Source organism: Pseudorca crassidens, chromosome 5 (assembly GCF_039906515.1).
Source record: "Pseudorca crassidens isolate mPseCra1 chromosome 5, mPseCra1.hap1, whole genome shotgun sequence".
Taxonomy (NCBI): Eukaryota; Metazoa; Chordata; class Mammalia; order Artiodactyla; family Delphinidae; genus Pseudorca; species Pseudorca crassidens.
The window spans coordinates 51,093,580-51,121,277 of NC_090300.1; the positions used below are offsets into that span (position 1 = coordinate 51,093,580).

The following is a 27,698-nucleotide window of genomic DNA, read 5'->3' on the forward strand; positions in this document are numbered from 1 at the left end:
TGGAAAGTGATTTTTGTTCTGGACTTGATAATAACAGCAAAATAAGTCATGAAAGAATGTATTCAACCTATAGTTTTTTGACTTAATATATGCCCAAGAAATACAAATAATATCTTGATGGTAATTTTCAATGCCTCTTCACTAAAATCAGAGCCAAGTGTAGACAGAGAAAATGTCTCTCAGGACCCAGGATAAGTCTAAGATACAGGATGGTCCTAGTCTACTGTTCTCTGAGTCTTAGAGTGAGCCCTTTCTCCTTCACTCTTCTTTGTCAGGCATTTTTTTAGATTCACTTTCCCTTGCTTTGGAAGATTGAATATAAAAGGGATGACAGGTAGCTCTGGGCTTGGGAGAGATATAAACAAGCTGCTCTGCCGGATCTGATTCCAGTTGAAGCTGCCCTATCATAAACCAGAGGATTTCATTTTCGTCTCTTTCTGTCCAGTTCAGCCTATGAAAAAAATACTTTAGAGTTAAGGCTAAAGGTCATTATTAATAAAGCATTTGCATTTTCCTGGTCTGGAAACTCCTAAGAATCTGGGCATGCTGACCGCTAATATTTGCAAGTCCTTGGGAAGAGTCAAATGGAGGCCCACATACCATATGTCCAAGTATTTAAAAGTTATAAATCCAGCCAAAAATTTAAAGGAAATATGTCTATTCTCTTACTTTAATAAATAAAACTTCAAAATAACCTGGAAGGCCAGATTTGAATTTAGAATTCTTGAATTAATTGGGTTCCTTTAGCAAAATAGGGCAGCATAAAGACAGCCAGCCCCTCATCCCCAAAAGGAAGTAACCCACACTTTTCTCTTTCACCCTGCCTCTGGCTCACTCTGGAAGGAGTCTGGTTGCATGCCCATCCCAACCTGTGAGTCCAAGCTCCATCTACCACCCTGCAAATACCAGTCCTTTGGCCCTTTCTTGGGTCTCAAGATGGTCCCTCTAGCTGTGCAACAATTCTTAGAGGGAACAGACGCTTGGGAGTGCCCTACCCTAACGTTGAAAGAAGGCTTGGGACTGTTTGGGAAGTGAATTCTAGGATTTCAGGTATCCAAAGCATGATCTAAAAGATCTAAAAGAGAGAGTTCCAAGCTCTGGATGGACTCATTCCCTTGGTTTTGCAGATTTTTAGCTCCTTGGTCAAAGGAGGTTTATAACAGGGGACCCAAACTTTCTTGCCTGGGACTAATTGTGAATCTAGGGCAGCAGTAGGCAGTCAGGAGAAGATTTGGAAGTTGGGTTCTGGTCCTGTTTCCTAATACAGCCACCTGATTTCAACATTTGGGAAAGGATCCTTTTGAGTATATCAGTTGTGAGCTGTGTTATACAATGGCATGGGGATTGATCACATCAAATCAGGTTCCCAAGACTGGTGAAAGACTAGGAAGAAATAATTTGAGGCAGAGCTATGATAAGCATTGGAAATGAGAATTTTAGAATTGTTTACAAAAAGAACTATTACTAAAGCATATGTCATATTGCCCTAGTTACTAAATTAGTCTAATTAAGATCTAACTCTCTAGTCCCAAGTGTAGAGCTATAGAAATGATTTTTTTTCCCCTTTAATTAAGTGGGTACTTACACAGGGACATGTGTAAGACAGTACTGATAAGACACAGGCAAGCCTGAATACCACTTCCAATTTCTCCCTTTAACTAGAGGAATCAAGGACAGTGCATGGCCAAGGAAGAGATTTGGGTGTTACATTTTTTCAGCATTCTCTAGGCAGGATTGAAGAGGAGTAGATCGCATTCGTAAACAGTGTTTTGGCTCTTCCAGGAGAAGCCCATGGTTGCATGTCAGACCAAATTGTTCGTGTCCTGCTGACTTAGGCTGTAAGGGTAGGATGGCATTTAGGCCTTCCATTTTATGAGTGGAATTGGGTGTAATTCTAACATCACCAACAGTGATGAGGCACTCTGACAAACAGCGTTCTGGACAGAGCACTTTAAAAAGGGATGCCAATGCTAAAAGTCAACCACAGGCTCCCATTTCAGACTTACAGATATCACCAGTTATTTTCTCAGGTTGCATCAGCCCCCATTTATATATAGGTTCTGATTCACTTAAGTGAGAGTCTGGTGCCCAAAGAGAGAAAGTTCATTATAACATAGCAATTGCTTAGGGAGGCCCAAACTTCATAAAGAGAACTGTCCAGGGGACTTAACACCAAAACAGATACCTACAATGATATGTAAAGAATGTGGTTTATGCCAGTTACTAAAACTGCAGTGATTACGTGCTGATATCATGATTGACTGAGACTCTGGGTAGGGTAACTAAGTTACTTAGATATAAGTAGAAATCTGTACCATATAATTACATATCTCTTATTTCTAGTGAAAGGCAGTGTTTGTCCAGCTCTCAAGGCACTCCTCTGAGACCTAATTTATATTCCATCATGAACATCAGCCTCTAAATACCTGTAAGCAATAACTATGTTAATCAGGGCTGAACATATAACCCAAATTGGGCTAATCAGATTATTGCCAGCTGGAATAATCTGGAATCGGAATTCAGTGATGCTAGCCAGCCTCTGCTGGTGGGTTGGCTTGTAAATGTGGAAACTTACGTGGGAACTTACTTCATACTTAACCATATGCATAAAGCAGCAAAAAAGCTGATCTACAGAGACAAATGAATTTATCAGGATCCCAATGAGAAGCAAATATGAGAAACCATAGTGTTCCAAAAAAAAAGGATAATGCTTTAATAACCTCCTGAACACTTGATGTTGGTTACTTCCAGTTTCTTGTCCTTCCTGAAACTTGGTTGCAGTTTCTCCCTTGGTAATCAAAATATCCCTATATCCTCAAATAAAACCTCTTTCCTGTTTCAGCATGGTAGGTTTCTGTAGCCAGAGAGCCTTGACTAAACATTACTTGAATTTCTAATTTACCCTGTAAAGAACTCCGCAAACACTGGGTAGATAAAGATGAGACTTGCTCTTCTTTTAATGCATGTTCTCTACAAAACAATTTCGATGATGTTTTATTTCCTCAGAGGAAAAAATACAAACACACACACATACACACACACACGTAGTTTTTTTAATTGCATTAACGCTCTGTTGCCCTTCCTATGCCTATATTCTGCTCTGTAGTCATGCTCTGCAGTCCATCTGTCCTGCAGTCATGTAAAGGATTTTATAGCTATTCTGTTTCTTTTTCTGGTATGAGAAAAAATTGGGGGGCTGGGGCACAGTAGTACTTGAAATAGTTACCCACATTATGTAGATATCTCTATGATGTGCCTATCTCACATTACCATACACTCCTGGTTCCCAGACTTATGCTGCTACTTCTTCCACCCATCAGTCATCTCATTTTTTTGTTTTTGTAATCTTTAACCATCTCATATCAATGTGGCCTATGTAAATATATACTAGGGGTTTACAAGAATTTTGGTCTCAGTGTATCTTTCCACACTTAAAAATCACTGAGCACACCAGAGGTAAATATTTTTCATACTAAAGAATAAAACTGAGCAATTTTTTTAAATATTTATATTAGTTCATTTTAATATAGCAATAATAAACCTATGACATGTTAACATAAATTATGTATCTTTATTTTAAAAAACTACATTTTCCAAATTTTAAAACAATCAAAGGGAAGAGTAGCAGGTGTTTATATTTTTCATATCTCCTTTTTATATCTCATTTAATAGAAGACAGCTATAGTTTCGTATCTATCTGCATTCAATTTGTTGCAATATCATATATTTTGCATGTAGCCTATTGAAACTCCAGTCCACGCTCATGAGAGACTGAGAGTGAAATGGGCAAATACCTTCATAATATTATTATGAAAATAGTTCAGACTCATAGAGTCTCAGATACTTTCAAGAGTTCCTAGACCATACTTCAAAAAGTGCTGCCATATACTATAAAACCACAATATTAATCTAACAATCAAAAAATAAAATATTAAATATTTTACAAAACATAAATCTTTCTGTTTTGGTTTTTAACTAAACTAAAAAAATTCACATATTTGTGGCACCTTATACCACTAATTTCTGAAGGGAAAATTACTTTCCTGTTATAAATTTGCTAATGCATAAAATACTTTCGTGAAATTTAAATTGAGTCTGGAAAAGCTTATATAATCTATCCATATAGTGGACTAGTTTGTTAACTTTTCATTGTCTGATAGATAGAATGAATAAATTAGTAACTTACTTTATTAAGTGTCTTAGAAGTCTAACATTACCTTTTTCCTTTGAATGCCCACATACAGAATTGGACTATTCTAGCATTTTTCAATTTGATATATTTTTTATCCTAACCTACTGGTACAATAAGTATATAAATAAATATACTAGTCAAAATCGAATTGCAGAATTCTATAAATCTCTAAAAGGAAAATGTATGCTGTGATTTGGTACATCTGAGAAAGCTCAAACACCCCAACTCCCAAATTATCTTTCTTCAATAATCTCTAGATAATTTGATCCAACACAATTTCCTCTCTTAACAGTCTTTTGAAAATGCACCAGAGTAGAACTCCCTTAAATATATTCTATCTGTTCTTAGATGATTAGTTCCATGTCAAATTCAATATTTATAAAGATATAGAAAGTTACCGCCTATTCTTTTCTCCACTCTGGGCAGGTACAACACTTCAAGGTGATGTTAAGGGCTGGGAAATCAATTTAAGAAGTAGCTTACCTGGATTGCAGTGAAACATTGCACAAGACATGGAGGAAAATATGTATCTACTTTTTCCCTGTTGAATTCTAGATTTTTTTTCCAAGGTGGAGACAAGATGAGAAAATATGGATACTAAACTAAATAAGTAACTCTTTATGTTGACTTTAACGATCAGCAGGGAAAGCAATGTCAGCAGCTTCCAGTTCCTTTAAGACTTAACCCTTTTACATGCAAATCATATTCTTCCCTTTCATTTTCTGTATATAGCTGAATTTTCTGTCTTTGGCCTTGAAAACTTCAAACTGATCTGCAAGTCATTTATGGCTACTAAAATAAAACTCAACTCTCTTTAAAGTCAGGCAACAAAATCCAGATCACAGCAACATAATAAAAACGTTAACAATGACCAGCACCTAATCAGAATCACTACATACGCAAAGAAGCAGAAATGTGATCCATCAATAAAAGGAAATCAACCAAAATAACAGTGATAATGGATTTAGTTGACAAGGGCTTAAAATAGCTATTATAAATATATTTAAGGATCTAAAGGAAAACTTTTAAAAAATTGGAGAAAAAGGAAGGTTTTTTAAAAATAAAACTTCTAGAGCTAAAAATATAATATAATAAAAATTTTACTAGATGGAATTCAGTGAAGATTAGACCCTACAGAAGAAAAAACTAATGAACTTTAAATATATTAAAATGGAATCTATGCAAACCAACTTATAAATAAAAACATAAACAAAGCTACAGTGTCCTGTGGAGTGATGCAATGCAGTTACCATACATGCAATTGAAGTCCAGGTGGGGAGAGGAAAAAATGTTTGGAAAAATAATGGCCAAAAATTTCCAAAACTGATATTAACTATTAATCCATGAATCCAATAAGGACAACAACCCCAAGCAGAATAAACACAATGAAGATAACATCACAGCACATTGTTATCAAATTGCTGAAAAGCAGTTAGAGAACAGGGCCACATTACCAAAAGGAAACACTTGAATTGTGCATTTCTCAGTCTCAAGAACTGTGAGAATTAAATGTCTGTGTTAAGCGCACCCAGTCTATGGCATTTTGTTGTAGCAGCCTGAGCTGACTAAGATACAACACCATAGGGATGGAATTACTGAGGGAGATTGAGTCTCTGATAGTCGTGGGACCTCTGTTCCAGCCATGGACTGACAGCCCCCAGTCAGTGAACTTTTGTTATTTTAAGTCACTATTTTTTGAGTCACTGTTATTCATGGTTGAAACAAATTCTACCTTACACAATTATCTACAATTTTGGGGTCCTCATACTGTCTGATAAGGCAAACATATACCTGAATTGGTGACTAACAAAGTTCTTTAATAACTTCGATTTGATGACGCCCTCACTGAGCAACTGCCAGGACGCAGCAGAGTCCTAGGTCCTATGAGAAACAAATGTGAATAAGGCTTTATTATGATGCAGTTAAAAAACACACAACTCTTCCTGGGCCCATTGTTATATGAGCAACTCAAATAACTCTTAGGATACAGGGGAGAATGTTGGAGGGAAGAAGTAGAAATCAAGAAAAACTTGGATGGCATTTTTAGGAAAGGAAATATTTGGACTAAGTCCTGACGCTCAATTAGAGCTTTGACAGACAGAAGAGTAAAGCATTTCCAGTCAAAGGAAGTAGCTTTAGTAGACACCACCCAAGGTGAGAGATCAGAGAGGTGCTGGATGACCAAGCACAGATGAGTGAAGCTTAGTCTAGAAGCTAGACTAGTCTAGAAGTCTTAGTCTAGAAGTCTGGGATTAAATTATGAAAGACTTTGAATATTGGCTGCAGAGTCTTGGTTTTATTCTTCATGCAATGAAGAGTCATCACCTTTGTAATTTATTTACCTCCTTTCATTTGGATTCTTTTTTTTTTTTTTTCCGTGTCGGGTCTTCGTTACTGTGCGCAGGCTTTCACTAGTTGCCACAAGCGGGGGCTTCTCTTTGTTGCGGTGCCCAGGCTTCTCATCTTGGTGGCTTCTCTTGTTGCAGAGCATGGGCTCTAGGCACGCGGCCTTCAGTAGTTGTGGTATGTGGGCTCTAGAGCACAGGCTCAGTAGCTGTGGCGCACAGGATTAGCTGCTCCGCGGCATGTGGGATCTTCCTGGATCAGGGCTCAAACCCGTGTCCCCAGCAGTGGCAGGCGGATTCTTAACAACTGCACCACCAGGGAAGCCCCCCTTTCATTTGGATTTTAAAGTAATCTTTTCTTATTGGCCTTTTTCTTCACTGAATCTTGTGTTCTGGTGGCTTCTTTCAAATCGTACTGATTATTGGATCATTCTAATTATAGCAAAAAAAAAAAAATCATAGAAGAGAAGCAGTTTATCTTATTTCAGTGGTTCTCAAAGTATGGTTCCCAGACCAGTAGCATCAGCACCATCTGGAAACTTGTTAGAAAGGTAAATAGTTAGGACCCAATCCAGACCTCCCAGGGTGGTCCTCACCTACCCTGAGGTAGGGACCAGCAATCTGTGATTTGACAAGCCCTCTAGGTGATTCTGATGCACAATGAAGTGTGAGAACTACTGGCTTAGTGATTAAGATGTGAGGTCTGGAGTCAGAGAACCAGAGTTCAAATACCAAATTTATACTCCATGCATGCCCTTAAGCAAAGTATCTAATATTTCAGTTTCAATTTTCTCATTTTGCAAAGGGTGGGGCAGAAATGTGAGGATTATGTAAGATGCTGTATATACTTTACTCAGTGATAGTAGGACCTCTGTAAATATAAGGTATAATTAATTACAAAATTGAAATTTAATTGCCAGAAATTTTTCTCTGTATTCTTTCATGGATACAAAGAATATGAATAATGTGATACAGGCCATGACAAGCCAAAGAATTCAAATCTAATATGTATAGAGAATCCAAAAGAAAATCTGTTTTGATCTCCACAAATGCTTGTTGAGATCTTCTAAAACCAGCTTTTTTTCTAACATTTTCTGTGAATCATTGAGCACATGCTTTTAAGAATCATTAGCGAGGCCACATCTGCATCCCTTGCAAGTAGGCATAATTTTTTATATAAGTCAAAAATCTTTTCATGACAAATCTTTAAAGATACCCTCAACCACCACCTCCCACTTCCACACACACACGCACACTACACACACACACACACCACACACACCACAGACACACCACACACACACCCCACACACACACTACACACACACCCCACACACACCACACAAACACACCCCCCACACACACCACATACACACACACCACACACACACCACACACACCACACACACACACATACCCCACACACGCACCACATACACACACCACACACACACACCACACACACCACACATACACCATACACACACACCACATACACACACCACACACACCACGCCCCCCACACACACTACACACACTGCACGCACACACAAACACACCACACACACTACACACACACACCACACACACCATACACACACACCACACACACACACCACACCACACACCACACACACACACCACACACACCATACACACACACCACACACACACACCACACCACACACCACACACACACACCACAAACACACCACACACACACCACACCCCCACCACACACACCACACACACACCACACACACCACATACACACCACACACACACACACACCACACACCACACACACACACCACACACACAAACACCACACACCACACGCCACACACACCACACAAACACACACACACCACATGCACAAACATACACCGCAAACACACACCACACCCCACACACTACACACACCGCACGCACACACACACACAACACACACAAACACCCACCCACACACGCACTATACACACACAACACAGACACACCACACACACCACAAACACAACATACACACACACCACACAAACACAACATACACACACACCACACAAACACCACAACACACCCACACACCACACACACACTACACGCACACACTCCCACCACACACACACCACACATACCACACACACACACTACACACACACACCCCACACACACCCCACACACACCACATACACACCACATACACACCACACACACACACCACACCACACACACATACCACAGCACACACACATCACACACCACACACACACCACACTCACCACACATCACACACACACCACACACACACACACACACACCCCACACACACACACACACCCCCCACACACAAACACACACCGCAAACACACACCACACCACGCCCCCACACACACACTACACACACTGCACGCACACACACACAACACACACAAACACCCCACACACACAACACACACATGCCACACACACACTACACACACACACCAAACATACACACCACATCAAACACACACACAGCACACACACAGCACACACACACCACACACACACCACACACATGCACAGACACACCACACACACACCACACACACACCATACACACACACCACACACACCACACACACACCACACACACCACACACACACCACACACACACACCACACACACACCACACACACACATACACACACACACCACAGACATACACCACACACACACACCACACACACACACACTACACCACACACCACACACACACACCACACACACACACCACACACACACCACACACACCCCCCACACACAAACACACACCGCAAACACACACCACACCACGCCCCCACACACACACTACACACACTGCACGCACACACACACAACACACACAAACACCCCACACACACAACACACACATGCCACACACACACTACACACACACACCAAACATACACACCACATCAAACACACACACAGCACACACACAGCACACACACACCACACACACACCACACACACACCACACACATGCACAGACACACCACACACACACCACACACACACCACACACACACCATACACACACCACACACACCACACACACACCACACACACCACACACACACCACACACACCACACACACACCACACACACACCACACACACACATACACACACACACCACAGACATACACCACACACACACACCACACACACACACACTACACCACACACCACACACACACACCACACACACACACCACACACACACCACACACACCCCCCACACACAAACACACACCGCAAACACACACCACACCACGCCCCCACACACACACTACACACACTGCACGCACACACACACAACACACACAAACACCCCACACACACAACACACACATGCCACACACACACTACACACACACACCAAACATACACACCACATCAAACACACACACAGCACACACACAGCACACACACACCACACACACACCACACACACACCACACACATGCACAGACACACCACACACACACCACACACACACCACACACACACCATACACACACACCACACACACCACACACACACCACACACACCACACACACACCACACACACCACACACACACCACACACACACACCACACACACACCACACACACACATACACACACACACCACAGACATACACCACACACACACACCACACACACACACACTACACCACACACCACACACACACACCACACACACACACCACACACACACACACACTACACCACACACCACACACACACACCACACACACACACCACACACACACCACACACACACACCACACACACACACACACACACCACACACACAGAGTAACTAGGAGGTAAAGCTGGTTTTATATTACGAAAAGAGTCTCAATCAAGAAAGCTATGTGGCAGCCAGCAAAGCACCCCATTAGCGAGCTCTCTGCATTTTACATCCTTTCCTCTCTTTTGGTGAAGATACATTTTTACCATGGAGCTGAGCAGCTAGCATGGGAAAATGCAGTGGATCATTCCTGAACTTCTTTCACAGAATTAGCCAAAATGAAATAGCATTCCAGAATCTGGTCTTACCAGGTGACAGCATCAGGATGAGAAAACGTACAGTACAGACTAATACATGGAAAACATGTATTAAAAACATAGGTGTACTACTTACTTGAGCACTAGGTACCTAGCTCCTGTGGCTTAACATCACATGGTATATTTCTTGTTCCTAGTAGAGTCCAGTATGGGAATCCCTGGTCAAGGGTGATGGGCAGAGAACAGAATGGTTGTGATCCATGTAATTATTCAGGAACCCAGGCTGATGGAGATTTGTCATGTTCCAGATGCCTTGTAAGGCTTTCCACGTCATCCTTGATGTTGATATGCAGCCAACAGAGTGAACAAAAGAGAAAGAAAAGTAGGCCAACTTGCTTCCTCACCACTGTGGCCAGAAGGGACACATAACATTTCTGCTCATATGCCACCTGGTGAAGACAGGTCAAGTAGTCTACCAAGTTCAAGTTCAAGAGAGATATGAAATGTAGTCTCTAGCTAGATACTGGGTCTGTATACACATGGTTTACTTTCTAGGTTATCACAGGCAACAGTTACCAAATAGTTCCACAGCTTAACAAACTCTGCTGCTTTCAACCTGCTCTGTCTGTGTTCTTATTGTTGTTGTCATTGTTTTTGCTGTCCAACTACAAATTACACCACATACTTTCCATACTTTACAAAAGCATCCCATTAAAGGTACCAAATTAACACCCACTATTGTCACTTAAAAGCTCTTAAATTTCAATGAAAATGTAACTCTTCCTCACATCAGTCCCAGGCCGGTAGGTATTCCTGATCGACTTTGGCCCCAGCAGCAGAGAGAATCTGGACACACGATGACAGAGGAACCCAGGCTAACAGAGGCTCTGTCATCTTCTAAATAGAGCTTCCAGGGTGTCCTTGAGTATTGGCATCTAGCTGGTACAGGAGAAGAGAGCAGTTAGAGAGGGACATTTATTTCTTAATCATTTGGGCTCACAAGTGACACACTCACCTCCACTCAAATTCCACTAAGGAGAAATAATTACAAGGGTCCACTTAGATAAATGCAATGGTAGGAGAAATGAAGTCCTCAGCTAGGCTGCCACTGCCCAGCAACATCTCTGCACCTCAAAACCACGCTCAAAAGTCTTCACTAGATAGGGGTCTCTGCCACAATGGTAAAATTGTTTTATGTGCGTTCTATTTTTAAAAATTAAATCTCAAATTTATGAAGAAACAACTGTATCATTTTTTATAACCTATATGAGAAAAGATCCGAAAAAGAGTTGATATATGTATATGTATAACTGAATCACTTTGCTGTACACCTGAAACTAAAACAACATTGTAAATCAATTATACTCCAATGAACTATTTCTTTAAAAAGAAACAACTGTAAATAGTTAAAGATAATGTCATGGATCAAAATTCTACTGAGAGATACATCCTGGATTTTTGTTTTGTTTTATTTTATGAAAAAACACTGCTTATAGACAATATTGACTCAAAAGACATTTTTCCAAATGTATCTTTGTTGAGAAGATTTACAAACATAGGACTTTGGGAAAAGGACTTAAATAGGATTTGTCCAACTTTTCACTGTACAGGTGAGGACATTGAAGTTCCAGAGAATTGAGGTGACAAGCCAAAAATATAACGTTAGGCAGTGAAACTATATATCATCTTTCATTTCCTTTATATTATATGCCATCAAGGTGGTGACTTGAGGCATCAAAAAGAGAAAGAAACTAGACTTTTGACCTCTTGAATTTTAGGCTTCAGATTTAGAGATGATCAAACAAGGAGCCAGAAAAAAAAGGAATGGCAGGAGGAAAAAGTGCTCTGACAGGGCTTCCCTGGTGGCGCAGTGGTTGCGAGTCCGCCTGCCGATGCAGGGGACACGGGTTCGTGCCCCGGTCCGGGAAGATCCCACATGCCGCGGAGCGGCTGGGCCCGTGAGCCATGGCTGCTGAGCCTGTGCGTCCGGAGCCTGTGCTCCACAACGGGAGAAGCCACAACCGCAAAAAAAAAAAAAAAAAAAAAGAATACAGACTTTGATACCTAAGACAGGAAGCTGATATCTAAGCTATCTTAGATGGATTGTTCTACCATATTAATATTAATATCTTATGTAAGTTCACTACTTTTGATTCATGTATACTCTATAAAAATACAGAAAGAACAAAAACATTTAATGCATAATTTCATTTATTTATGAATACAGATTAATAAAGGCACAGTTTAAAACAGAAAAAGATATATAGAAAATATTTGATGATATTTTGACAATCAACTATTTTCCATATTCTGAGGCTGTGATTTTCATTCACAGTGAATCCAAATCTCTTGCCTTCATCTTCTGGGTGTCAGGATTTGTCACCCTTCCCATAAACAAAATTGAATCTAGGAAAAGAAAAAAAAACTTTCGGAATTTCTGGAGAAAAAAATGACAATAATATTTCTTAATATTTTAACAAATCATTGTCTTTTTTTCTCTATATGGTAAATAAGCAATGTCTAATAGCAAAACCCACTCCTTTGTCTAAAATAGATAATTATATCATTATTAATCATTTTCTGATAATTTATGAAGTAAATTAACACCCACAACAGCTTGTCATGGAAAATGCATTAGTCCTGTTTTTCATAAAGGAAAGCAAAAATAAAGTGACAGAGAGGTGTTCTTCTAAATATAGAGACTCAGTCAGGCAAACTTAGAATAATAAAATGGTCATGAGCATGGACGCATTTTAAATTTAAGGTATTAGCAGTCATCTCTTTATGCATGTAATATAAACTACTGGGGTTAAAAGTGCAGCTTCTCACATCTCTTCCTTCAGCTCTGAATCAAAGCTTACTGCTAAAGACAATATTTTCACATCTCTAGTGCTTTCAAATCCTCACCGGTGATATAGTATAAAGCATAAATGTAAACACGTAAACATCTATTTCCAGCCATTCTGTGTGTGCAAGTGAAAAGGAACTAAGAACTAGAGGACAAGACAGAAATAAATATGTTAAAATGCATTCACCTTTCTTTTCAACTAGGGTAAGGGAAGTGGCTCTATGTCAAGCGTTGCCTTGAGTTATGTCCCTTAAAGTCATATGTAATAAAGGTTTATTTCAAAAGTGATAAAATAAAATTTTACATAATGTTAAAGCTTACATGTATTTGAAATAACAATGGCAGAAATGAAATAGAAAGGAAGAACACTTTTTCATTAACTCCTTACTGTTCAGTCCAAAGACAGACACAGTCTTAGAAGAGTCAATAACATGGAAATAGACATAAACTCTAGCAGATTTTTTCTTTTTATGATTATAATTAATAATACTTTGCCTCAAAATTCTCAGAATAATTCCCAAAACACAAGAAAACAAATACTCTATTTTTCAGATAGAGAGAGATACATAAATAACTTCCTCAGGATGTATACTACATTTAGCCACAATAGGAATCAGTAGTAACTCTTGTGTCTTTATAATTCTATGGCATTAAAATGCTTATCAGAATTGCTTGCTTGGGGAATTTTTCGAGTAACTTTCATAGCAACTAACCTCATACATTGAAGTTAATAGTTTAAAGTTTTAAACACTGAGAAGTGTAGGACATTACATAAAAGCCATTTGTCCCAGCCTTTTTAATCTGTTTTTTTGACCAAGAGAACCACATTTTGAGTAGAGTCTTCATGCAATCACCAATCTACTCAGTACTAAATTGGACAGATTAGTGAAATCTTCCTTGACATAGTCACAGTGGACTCACAGGCAGGCTGAAGCAGAAATCATTGTTGTTTCCACATTTCTTTTCATGCCCACTTCTTAAAAAGTGTCCCTCATATTTAATCAATATAGTTATAAAACATCTCCATCAGATGGAAGCAGTTTTTACTTCATAATGTAAAAATACAATAGCATAACCAAAGCTAATGACCTAGATAAAAAGATTTCTTAGTGAATACCCTGCAGTCTGCTTCTCCCTTCAACCCACGACCTGAAAAATTTATAAACACAACATTTTTTTATTATGTATGGAGTACTGTCAGTTTCAAAACCATGATTCACTACTTTCTGAGAAATGGCACATTTCATGTAGCATCTTTGACAATTTTCTTCTGAAAGTCTCTAACGCTGGCCTATACCCGCAGCCTAAAAGAAGAAAAATTGTTCTTCATTTCCCTAGAAGTTTGGCTTGGTAAGAGGTTTGGATGAATATACTGAAATATATATGATAGGAAGTCAAATACTGATAGGAAAATACAAGTAATGTATGGATTTTGCATAAGAGGATTGTTTGACCAAAACAAAATTTAAAATTGAGGTAAAATTGGTTGTACTAAATCTAAACTTATTCACCCTCATACTCCAGAAATTGTCAAATGAATATATTTTATATAAATCATTAAGCCATTTAGTAGTTTACTACACCATGCTAAATCACCAGCTTCATTAATCCCAATGATTTCTTCAGTTCATTTGTGAGACGAAAAATAAATAAATCACTGAATGTGTATTGTCTTAAGGTAATAACCCATTCTACATTTTATATGGCAACAATTTACAGCCTCCAATAAATGAGTGACCATTCATTTTAAACAATACTTTAAGGGAGTAACCCTAGTTTAGAAAGTCTCATTACAATAGAGATCATAAAACAGTGGAAATAGCCATTAAGGGTCTGATAGTTAATTATTATCATAAATAAATAAATAAGTGAATTATTTTGGGTTTTGAATTTTCACTGCTGTTTAACTGATAGCTATTACATGTCCATAGTCATCAACTTGGAAAATAAAGAGTAAAACATCATTATGCTAAACACCATTATTTCCCAGTGTATTAATGCCCAATGAGCTTCATTTCTTTCTGTTCTCCATACTCAGTAGTTACACACTGATGGCAAGAAGTTAGAGTTACCCTAAGGTTAAAGATGTATAGATCAAATGACATACTCAGAATATCTCGTAACACTGACGTCCACTACTAGAATTGAAGTTGTGTTAATACAATCTCAGCAAATCTGAAACTGTCCCATTGTTTCCAAGATATAACTTTTAGAAAGGTCATTCAGCATTAGTTTCATGGAACTTAAAAAAAGTGACTGATATATCCCTTAGGGAACCAATAATATCAGTATTGCTAGTTAATCTAACAGATTCAGATTCTGAAATTAACTCTGTCTCTTCTCCACGTAAAACAATTTATATAGAGAAAATTTCCATTTTTCTTCCTTCATTTATTCAGTCGTTCACTCATTTACATTTATTGATGTATTCACAATGAACACTATGTGCCAGGCAGTGTCACAGGTTTCATATATTCTTTTATTTAACTCTATAAGTACTAATATTATGTTCAAATAGGAGGTGGGGAAAATAAGGTTTAGAAAGTATGTGACTTGTCTTACAACTATTAGTTCATTAAGCTGGGACTTGAACCCCAAGTCCAAACCTTCAATCTCTAGGGGCACTGATATTAAGTGCAAGGCACTTTGCCAAATACTGGGCTGGATAAAGAAATGAATAAGATATCATCTATTTTCCCCTGGTTTAGAGTCCTCACATGGCGTTATGACTCCTGAGAAGTCCTAAATATACACTTAAAGAAAGTTTCCTCACTGTATCCACATTTCTGGCCTCTCTTTCTCATAAGAGAAATTGCAAAAACATCTACTCGGACAATCTACATTTACGTTGCCATCGTGTCTAACGCCAGTCCAATCGACTACTACCCCTACCTTTTGTGCCCCTACCTTTTGTGTATTATCTTTCACAATTGCCCAGATTGCAGATTTGGAATAATATTTGACTCCTCCATCCCACTCAGAGCCTATAGCTAGTCACTTATTCTTTTAGAATCTACCTAGGAAACCTTTCACAACCGTGCAACTTCCAATTTCCACTCCCACAGTGGCATCATTGAAAGAAGAGTTGACTTCTGAAACAAAAATGTCTTATTCTCACTATGCCACTTTTCAGTTGTATGACCTTAGACAAACTACACAACCTCTCTCTGAGCATCTATGTCTTTATTCATCAAATATCTAACTTATTGGAATGGTGTTAGCTGTCGAGATTGGTATTTAAAATCACCAGCACATATAGTAACTATCTCGGCAGCTATCACTACTATTGCTCTATTTTAGGTAACTGTCATCTCTTAACACACAATGCTTGGTACAGAACAAGCACTCAAGAAATAGACACTAAAAAAATTTTGAAAAAAATTAAATTCAATAAATTGAAATAACAAATGATCTCAGATGTATAGACTGAGATTAGCATCTAGGACTAAGTCTATTTAACTTAAGCAGTCCCTCCAGGGAATTCTCAAAAAGGTACCTGTTGGGTTATTCTTCAGAATAAACAGAAACGGATGGTTTGCTATAAATTGGTTTCGAGGCAGACTCATGATCACAGGGACGTGTATGCCTATGAAATAGAGACAACAGTTATTTAGATGTGCACATTAAAAGATCAGTAAAGAAATATATCCATAATATCCGTACTATTTTTTGGAGACAGAAAAGGTCATTTTGTTTGAGAAATTAACATGTGGAAAAATAACCATTTTCTAAATACAAAGAAATTTGGAATAAATGTAAAGATCAAAGATCAGAAGAATAAATATTGGATTACTCACTGAATAATGCTAACTTCACATTTATGCTCAATGAAGAAGAAAACCAAAACTTGTTTCAGTTTAGTGAAAGCAGTTGAAAATTTCATCTGTTAAGCAGTAACTTTCTGCTCACTTTTTATTTGCATTATATGATTTATCTCATAATTTTTCAACTCCTAATTCCTAACCAGGTATGTTTGTACTTTATTTCTATTCTCCAGGCTTGTAGTAATCACATCTGACTTCAAATTTATTTTTTTTAACTTTTCCAAAATTATTCTGTGAGCTCAGAACTTTTAGGATTTGCGCTGTGAATGTGTATGGGATTTTTATTATGATATTAGAAGTTTGCTGCCTTGACAATTATTTACTATAATAATTTGTATCATGCTTCTCCATTGTGGCATTTATCAGTATTTCAGAGTGGATAAATTTAAATGGCTGGATTGTTTTTCTTTCTAGATTAAGTATTTCTGCACTCAATTCAGATGTTTTATTTACCAGTAATGTAATAATTTTGTATAATTTTTTCAGACCTACGAAAACGGTTTTTAAAATGCAACACGTGATCAGAATTGAAAAACAAAGGTAGAGAAGGAAAAAACTATCCCTCTACGCTTTTTGTTTGTAACTGGGGTGTGCAAATTACACTGACAAAAGACAGATGAACAAAATCAATGGTTTTATTTTGTATCCACACAGGAGCTTCACAGAAAAGAAGTGAATACCCAAAGAAGGGGTTATATCATTTTAACAAAAAGTGGTAAATTGTGGAGAAGTGACTACACAAAGGAAAAGGGGTTTGAGTGTCAAGGGGTGGTAAACTGTGGGAAGGTAAATGTATGGGGAAAATTAATGGTATATAAGGATTATTTAGTAAGGTTTTCTTATGCAGACTTACATCAGTGCCCACTTTCATCTCCTATGCCAAAGGGTCCTTCTCTTGGCATGGAAGACAAGAAGGGAGATACCTCCACAAGGGAAATCTATGCCCTGATTTTAGACATGTAGGAGGAGGGTAGAGAGCTCTTTTTGTATCTGCTGTTTCTCAACTGCCTCAGCTCAAAATAACTCTTCTGCAAAAATGGCATATTTCGGGGTGGTGTATTCTGATCCCCTGCACAATCCAAAATAACCTTAGTAATCATAAACGCATGGCATTCTCCTACCTGAAATAACAGGGCTATGGTAACCAAATGACCAGTGAATATAGACACATGTCTGAATTAATGAGATAATACAGAAAAGCATAGTCAGGATCACGCCCATTCTCATTTGGGCGAATACTTGAGTTCTTTTGTTCCTAAGCATCCATTGAGTAGATGCCTGAAAGTCAAAATACTCACACTAACTATTTAAGTGTGATACATCAGGGTCACTGCTGATCCCTTAATGATGGTTACATCCTCTTAGAGAGCTCTACACTTAAAACAAGAGGCATCAGGTGATAGCAGAAAGAGTTCTGAACTTGAAGTAAGGGAACCTGATTTCAGTCCAAACCCTACTGTCTATTATTAGCATGACCTTAGGCAGACCACGTCACACGTGTGCCTGTTTCTTCACCGACAAAATGAGAGGTTCAGACAATGGTCTATAAGGACTCTTCCAATTCTGTGTAAAAGCAAGTGGAAAATTTGTCTACTTGAACTAGCAACTTCATCCCAAAGCCACCTTTGATTTCTCCAAGGATTGTAATAGCTCATCCCCTCCAATCTAAGTTCCTTGAGCACAGTAATGCAAAGTCCTTCAGGAGATGACAAAACAGTAGTGGGAGTCCAGTGTGCCCCACCCAGATGTCAAAATCCATCGCCATTACATAGCATTATAAATTAATCAAGAAATTAATAATGTGGATATAAATTTATCAATATGACTATTTAAAGGATGCATATCTTTTACATACAGGTTAAAGTCATGGTCTGAAGAATTAAAATAGACTTATGAGGAATTCATTAAAGTTGCCCTTCCATTTCTAATTGAATTTAAGGCTTTTCTCCAATTATTTTTTGAGTATTACTTTTACGCAGCACAGATACTATTCAAAATGTTCAAGGAAATATATCATTTGTTCAAGGAAATATATCATAGAAGTGGTTCTCAGGCTGTAATATGCACACAAGTCACCAAGAGACCTCGGAAAATGCTGATGCTGGATTAGTAGGTCTGGAGTTGAGCCTGAGGTTCTGCATTTCTAATTAGTTCCCAAGGGGCACTGATGCTGCTGGTCTATGCATTACACTCGCAGTTGCAAGGATAGGCTCCAAGTCACTGGACAGCAGTGTTTCTCAAACTGGGATTCACATTGTTATCACTTAGGGAAAGGTAAGAAAATACTGAAGGCTGAATCTCATCCGCAGAGATACCGATCTAATTATTTTGGGGTGCGGTCTGGGCACAGAATTTTTAAAAGCTTTTCAGCTGACTCTAATGTGCAGCTAAGTTCGAGAGCCATTGCCATAGAGATAACAAGAGTCACATTAGAAAAGTAGGGACTAAGAGTGCAAAGGAAGAATGAAATTAATACAATTTCTTACGAGTGAACATTCCTGAGCAATCATGATTTCAGGTTTGAGCCTACAGTTTTCTCCACGGGTCCTATCTGCTAATGGGCAGGTAATCCAATTGACAAATAAGTAGATATCAGTAGATGAGCCTCAACTCGTAATCAAGTCCCTTCCCTTTCCTTTTGCCTTAAGCTCCAGCCGCACAGATGCATAAATAGCTTCTATAGCCATTTTTCCCTTCCTTCAGTGTACTGGACAGCAGGAGGAGAAAAGCAGATCAGAGGACCACAAAGTGGCAGCATCCTCACGCTCATTTCCTCCAGTCCTTCCTCATGGCTTGCTGTGACATCATTTGTCCTACCGGTTGATGTTGCAGCTTCACTGCCATCTTCGTTTATCTCAAAGAAAACTTGTTGCATGACTTGGGAAACATACACCTCAGAGGAATCTGTAGGAAAATATGAAAGTGCATTGAAGGGTTAAAACTCCGGGCTATTACTTATTGGATCCCAGGTGAATTACATTTTCAAATGAACAAAGAAAAGGAAAAAATTCCAAACTCTTTCCAAGTTAGTTAATTTGCTAGAGATAAATGTGGTTTAGGTTTAGCTCTTGCAGAGATGATGTAGAGAAGATATGGAGAGACCAAGTTTAGCTCAGATATAAAAGATAAAGATAGAAGGCGATAAGCCTCAAATCAGGTACCCCACTAAGTGAAATATTTGAATGGACAAAGGGTTTTGCCTGCCTTAGTCATGATCTACAAGCAAGATGAAAAAGGCTTTACAGATTTGAATTAATCCCACCCTATGTCTTCGACCTCAAAGCCAACTTGCCTTTTAAATTCCATATTGGGTTTTGATCTGAGTTTAGAACAAAATTTACTTTCCTTCAAGACTGATGAGGCGATAAAAGTCTAAAGAGCTTTTGTGTCATCTGTTACAAAATAGCTTCAGAGCTATGCTTTAAAACCTGTCAAATTTCTAGTGTAACATAGCGTCTTAATAACGTTTTGTTCTGCAGTGGAAACAAGCTGAGAGAGAAGGCCCCTCTCCTCCCCTTGGTGGAACTGATGTATGTGTGAAGCGTTTCTGGTATAGTGACCTGTGAAGAGTCTCCTTGAGAAGGGGGAGTGAAACCATGAGTTCAGAAGCCACCTGCCACCCCCCTGTGTCCAGACCAGATAGATCTGATAGTGTTCCTCAGAGAGACAACGGAAAGGTGGTCGTGAGTTCAGTGGTGGCGAAAGGGTGAGGAAAGGAAGCGAGCCTTGAAACTTGAAGAGAAAGGAGCTTTGTCCCTCATGAGAGAGAAAGCTGATGTGATGCAGGTGGACTCCACCAAGACGACCGAATTTAGAAGGATTCATGAAGAAATAATTTAGTCAAGGGGAACCAGCTCTGACAGCTTACAGAGAAGTAAATCCCCTCAGGCAAGATAGAGAGACGTCATCAAAGGGTTATTTGCATAAAAAATGGCTTCCTAAAAATAACTCCAAACTGCTTGTAATGACTCTGTCTGGGCCCCTGATTACCTCTCATCCTCATCTACTACCCTCCTCTCCGGGTCCAGTAGCTCCAGCTACAAGGTCAAGCATCAAGACTTTAGCCCCACCTCTCCGTCTGCTGAAAATCCCTTTTCCCAGAACTTTCCCTGATTGGCTCCCTTGTTACTTAGGTCTCAGCAAAATGACACTTCCTCAAAGCAATTGTCCCTTCTCACCATGTCTAATTCTGCTCTTATCTGATCTAAATCTCTTTATCCCATGACTCTATTTTAGTTAATCCATAACATCTATCACCTCACCATTTAATTAATTAATTACTTATTAATTGTCCATCTGCCCTAACAGATGTAAACTTCATTAGAAGAGGGAATGTGTAGATTTCATTCAACTCTAGAAAACTGCCTGGCACATAGTTGGCTTTCAATAAATACTTACCAAATAAATCAATCAATGGATAAGGCTATGTCTAGTGATAGAAACATGTAAGATGGAGAAAAGGGGGCATCCACATCATTAGTGTGCGTTAACTAAAATGCAGGACTGTGGTTTTTTAAGATCATGCAAATAAGCCTGTTCTTTTCCCACAACTGCCTGGAATAAGATGGGATTCACATATAGAGCACAGAGTAGATGACCAAGGGACTCATGCAAAGAATGAAGACCGAAAAGCAGGTTGGGGTGGAGTGAAGAATTTCACGCATGCGGTTTAGCACTGGCACCAGACCAAGTGACTCCCTGGCCATTAGACTGAGCAATTTGGTCTTCTGTATTCCATCTTACAAAGAGGGGGCCCGGTCTTGGAAAAAGAACAGGACTTGGGAGATGATAGATTAGAACAAGGGATCTGAACTTCATAAACTCACTGGTTTCTACATCTTTGCAATAATTCTTTCCCTTAATTTCCTGTGAAAATTCCAAGTATGTCTTTGTCAAGTTAAGAGGACAAGAAACTTTCAATAGCTTTGCTAGAAGATGTGCAAGTAAATATTAATGTGCCCATTTACTCACTTTTTTTTTTGTATTTAACATTTACTGAGTGTCCACTATATAATAGATGTTGAACAAGGTGATTTACATATATTCTTTTTTTCCACCACTAGGATATATTATCTCATTTAATAGATTAGAAAGTTGAAGTTCAGAAAGGTTAAATATTTTACCAAAGGTGACACAAGAAGTAATAACAGTTAGAAGTCAAATATTCATCGTAAAGTTTCCAAAATAACTCTTTTGAAAACATTTCATTCAAAACTTGTGAATGACATGAGTATAAGATAGTGTCTCTTTTGTGTAACTATCACACAGCACTAGCATTGGACTGGTTCACAGTAGCCTTTAGCAAATGTTTATCGTCTACTTATAAATTGTAAGTAGGGATGGCAGGGAATTAATTCACTATTCTCCTGAAGACCAGAAATAGTGCCAGTCTTGACCGTGGTTGTTCTATTTCAGGCAATAAGACAGAACCAAAGAATCAAAGTAGTTAAAACAACTCAAATAGGCAACTCAGAGCAAAATATGTTGGACATTTATTCTTTTCTGTTCAGGGTTATTCTCTTGCACAAATTCTTTTATAAAGCATTTTGGAGGTATTTTCTTGATAAATCTTCTTGTAAAAGGAGATTTTATAGAAGTCACAAATTGCTGGGAATTTAAAGAGTGAGTGGCTGTTTGAAAGTCTGAGATATAGCAAGTGAGCTTCCGAAGCCAGAAAGAAATCTAAGGGGAAGAGGTATTTAAAAAATGGCTTGGTTTATTTCAAGTTGGTGAGGTGTCTGCATTCCAAGACACACTTAGATAGCATCCTGTTGCAGTATTTAATTTTGACTGTCTCATTCCTGATGCTGATGAAATTGTCAGAGAAGTCAGATCTATCTGGCAGCGTGAGAACAGCAGCTAAATCATGCGTGAAGGTGATAATGAACAGCTATGTCACCTGTGTACCCCACCCACCTCCTCCGCCAGGAAAATTCATTCATTCTATTCATTTACTCACATAATTGATGAGTGCATAAATTAATGAATACCTCTCCAAAGCCCAAATGTTATATAGGAATACACAATAAAGCTGGGTTATGATATCCAACCCCATCAGACAGACAAGCTTGTATCATTAGGACTGTTGTGTGTTTTTCTTTAAATATATAAAACAGAAGACTGAATTTAAAAAAGCGTAGATAACTTAGGACATATTGGCCCTCTTCATCCATTTTTTTTCTCTTTAGTTATTTTTGAACTAGTGGGTACTGCCAGGATGAGAAAAATTAAAGACTGTCTTAGGCTTTGTTGTGTAAGTAAGTGTCTTAACTGTACACAATTTCCCAGGTGCCAGTTAGCATAAAAGCTCCCTCTCCTCAGATATGTTGTCAGTCTCAAGCTAAATCTACAAACGGCAGCATTACAATTTCTAGATTGTGTTCATCATCCAGCAGCTTGTGGATGTCTATTTCATGGCCTCTAATATTACCGAATTAACATTTGCTAATTGGTTTATAAAAGTTTTATTAGCTCTGCTTAGATGAGAGCCTCAAAGTTGTAATTCCCATTATTCAGATAAGGAAATCCAAACAGGGCTGGAATAAAAGCCCATATAATACTTTTCCTACACAGTCTCACTGTAAGCGTGGTTAGAAGTTATCTAACATTCTATAATGCTGTCTGACTTTCATTAAGCAAAACTACTTAAGTGCAAAATAGAGTGCTTGTTTACAGACAGCTTGACATGACTATGACATTTATTCTCTGTGCATGTATCTTCTGGGGCCAAATGCTCTCTCAGTTTTAAGATCAGTCAGTTAACATCATTACTAAGAAAACATATTTACATGATAATATAAGAATAATTTTCCATATTACCTGTTATTCCAGAAAGGTCACAGCCAGCACTAAATATCTCAGTTATATTCAATGAATACAAAGCTTCTTTGAAGTCTAATTTTTGTTCTACTTTAAATCTGTTTTAAAAAATGAAGAGGAAAATTTTTGGAACACTGTACACATTTTCTATCAAAATGATTTTTATAAAATGGATGACTTGGAAGAGATTTTATTGTGAAATATTTTGTTTTCATTATCCCAGTTACGTTTCCTCACTTTTCACACCATTTTTCCCCAGCTCCACTGAGCAGTTCTGAGTTGCTAATAACTTGTTTCCCAGATAAATGGTTGGCTGGGAAGGGAGAAGCAAATACTCTAGTTTTTGAAGTAACACCTAACAAAACGGTGAATTCTAGCTAAGTTTTCAATTATTTGCTTCTTCGCTAGAAATGTAAAGCTTCCCTCCAGCAACTATACACACTCAGATTTTTCACATCATCAATGATGGTTCCTGGCAGGCATCCAAGAGACTATGAGCCGGAAACAGAAGCCAACGGTCCTTAAAGAAGATTGTTGGCTACTGAGGTACAGAGAGGGGGCATTAGTAACCTATGAGCCTTCCCATCCATTGTCACAGTTGATGTGACTTCCTTCAGTTTACAGACACACCTAACATCTTTCCCCAAAGCCCTGTATTTTACAGGTAAAAGATTGAAAGGGAACTAAATTCCTTTCCAATAAAGTAAAAATTATAGGAAAAAAAAAAAGCTGGCCAACACTTCTAATTCAGGGCCCTAAGTTAGGACTCCAGATTCTACGCAAGTCTCCAAGCCTCCATTTGCCTGAAGAGGGAGCTTCACCAAAGAATCTCAAAGATTCTCTCAGGTACTGATCTTCTTTGATTCCAAGTCAACAGCAATCAGTGACCCTCGCTTTCCTATTTCAATAATAAGGGGGGCGGGGGGGGGGGGGCGGAAAGAAGCTAGTACTTACTGGCTTTAGAGATGCTAAAAGAATCCATTTACATTTTACAACCAGGTTGGAGAATTTGTTTCTGAAAGAAAAGAGTCTAAAGTCCTCCAACAGGGGGCTACGTATATTTCCTGCCTCAGGGAAATCCCAGGACAGCTCCTGCCCAAGGAGCTCTGTCTGTGCCCTAGCTGGGCCTTTGCCCGCGTGCTCTCTGGTTTGGATGCAGACACGATTGCCCAAGCACAGGATCCTTGCTTAGCTAACAGGTAGGCCCACATCTGGGGCTAGAAATTAGCTTGTGCAATCAGTCTAATTAGATCATTGTTTTAATTGCCAAATACTGAACAAGCTTCTTAATTATAGTTCTTCCAAACAAGGAACATGCTGTGGCAATAATTTACTGGCCCTAAATTATTTCTTGGTAAAATATTATGCCCTTTTGGAAGATGTTTATTCATTCAGAACCCTAGCTAACTGGAGATGGGCACAACTCAACATGCACATTAAAACCTACTGATAATGAAAATAACTTGTTTTATGCCAATCATTTTCAACTTCTTCCTTTTAACTTCCTGCTAAGAAAGATAATATGCAGCATGATGGCTTTGAGGCTTTGGGGTTGTTCTTTTTTTCTATTTTCATTACCACACTTTTTTTTATACTGAATGGAGTATGGGCTTCTAAAAGGTTGAGGAACAATGCTCTAGTCCACCCATAATTTGGCTATTTTTAGTATAATAGTGCAATGATTTTGGATTAATGACAAGAATACTGCAAGACTTATTACAACCTCTAATAAGGTCTAATCATACCAGAGAGTCACTTAAGTAACAGTCTTTCTCATAACATAGTCCAATGAAACCTACAGTGATAGAAACCCATTCAACCATTTAATAAAAGTATAATCTATGGCCGATTTCTAATTAGCCATAATTATTGGAGCCATGAATAGCCAGGTGTGAAGTATGCAGGTCCCTTCCCAGTCAGAGCTAATGTGCTAACTTCCACTGCCTTCTAATCTAAATATAATCCAAAATCGTAATCTCGATCAATACAATATGTGTAGTGTTAATTGTGTCCCTCTTCCAAATTTTGTGGATCTTAATATTTATTCTAGATGTGGTTCATTTCCTCTTTTCCTTGACTCTCCTTTAAAATTGTCAAAAAAAAATACAGCTAAAGGTAAAAGAATGAGTAGCAAAAGGACTGGATAGACAATGACCAACCAATGATGAAATGAATGTTTTAGCATCTGTAAACATTATCTGCCTCCTTAAAAGGCAGCAATTTACTGCCACAGGCTACCATTGTGCTTAAAGGGGTCTCACACAGGTTAAAGCTGCAGAAAACGAAGGAACACAATTCCGAATTTCTTTTTTTTTTTTTTTTTTTTTTGCGGTACGCCGGCCTCTCACTGTTGTGGCCTCTCCCGTTGCGAAGCAACAGGCTCCGGACGCGTAGGCTCAGCGGCCTTGGCTCACGGGCCCAGCAGGGGGCACGAACTCATGTCCCCTGCATCGGCAGGCAGACTCTCTACCACTGCGCCACCAGGGAAGCCCCAGTTCAGAATTTCTGTTTGAAGAAGGAGTCACTCCTGGTCTGCAGGCCCTACTGTGGATTGGTGTTGTCCCTTTCTTCTTTATACCCAGGACTCTTGTTTAATGACAAAATGTCTTCAACTGATTTCCCTCAAGGTTCCTGTCCTTATTGTTTGGAATTCCACTTTTGATACAGTGGGCTTGAGTCATCTTTGGAGGGTTCAGGCTTAGAAACAACCAAGTCTTAGGGCTGCCCACAAGGATAAAAATATAACACAATCCTTGACAGTGGTGGGCTTGGACTATTATGTGAGTACATAGTAGTTTCTGGTCACTTGTGTGTGTGTGTGTGTGTGTGTGTGTGTGTGTGTGTATGTGTGAAATATTCCATTGGCCTCAAGGGCTGAATTAAAAATGCTTTCTGTCACATAGGAAACATATCTGGACAATGCTTAATGTAAACTTGGATTCCAATTTGTATCAGTGTTTGATAGGCTAAAGTGAAAGAACATTTAGAATCATCATTGCAGCTGGTCATGACTTATCTATTCTCACACCCAGCCTCATTTTCCCTGAGGTCACTTTCTCTCACCCACACACAGTTCACATTCACACACTTAGAGATCCAAAGCTGTTTGTTTGGGATTGACGTATATACACTACTATGCATGAAGTAGTTGGCTGGTGAGTGCCTACTGTATAGCACAGGGGGGAAAAAAAAGGTACAATCTGTTTGCAGGACATATATTAAGTTAACCTGAAAAATGCATTCAAATATACATTAGGTGCAGACAAATACTGTTTGATTCCACTTATTTGAGGTACCTAGAATAGTCAAATTCATAGAGTCAGAAAGTACACTGGTTGATGCCAGGGGGCGGGGTGGGGGGGCAGGGGAGAGGGGGAGTGGGGAGTTAGTGTTTAAAGGGGACAGAGTTTCAGTTTAGGAAGGTGAAAAATTTGGGAGATGGATGATGGTGAGAGTTGCACAACAATGTGAATGTACTTAGTGCCACTGAACTGTGCAGTTAGATATGGTTAAAATAGTATGTTTTATATTGTGTGACTTTTACCACAATAAAAAAAACATTTAAAAATAAAATAAAAGAGTAGTATTTTGAAATACAAATAGTTACAG

General features: G+C 38.7%; 1 protein-coding gene across 2 annotated transcripts in view; it reads right to left on the reverse strand.

Annotated features, from left to right (window-relative positions):
- Positions 1-12,803: 12,803 nt before the first annotated feature.
- The window catches only part of SERPINI2 (serpin family I member 2), a 30,041-nt gene continuing 15,146 nt past the window's right edge, over positions 12,804-27,698 (reverse strand). The window contains exons 6-9 of one of the 2 annotated variants that reach the window (XM_067737227.1): positions 24,090-24,187; positions 20,088-20,174; positions 16,943-17,032; positions 12,804-13,004 (exon numbers count right to left, since the gene is read on the reverse strand). In XM_067737227.1, the coding sequence (XP_067593328.1) occupies positions 12,928-13,004; positions 16,943-17,032; positions 20,088-20,174; positions 24,090-24,187 (352 nt within the window). In that variant the 3' untranslated portion in view covers positions 12,804-12,927. Of the gene's footprint in view, positions 13,005-16,942; positions 17,033-20,034; positions 20,175-24,089; positions 24,188-27,698 lie in introns of both variants that reach the window. The other variant, XR_010943339.1, reaches the window with a different exon arrangement.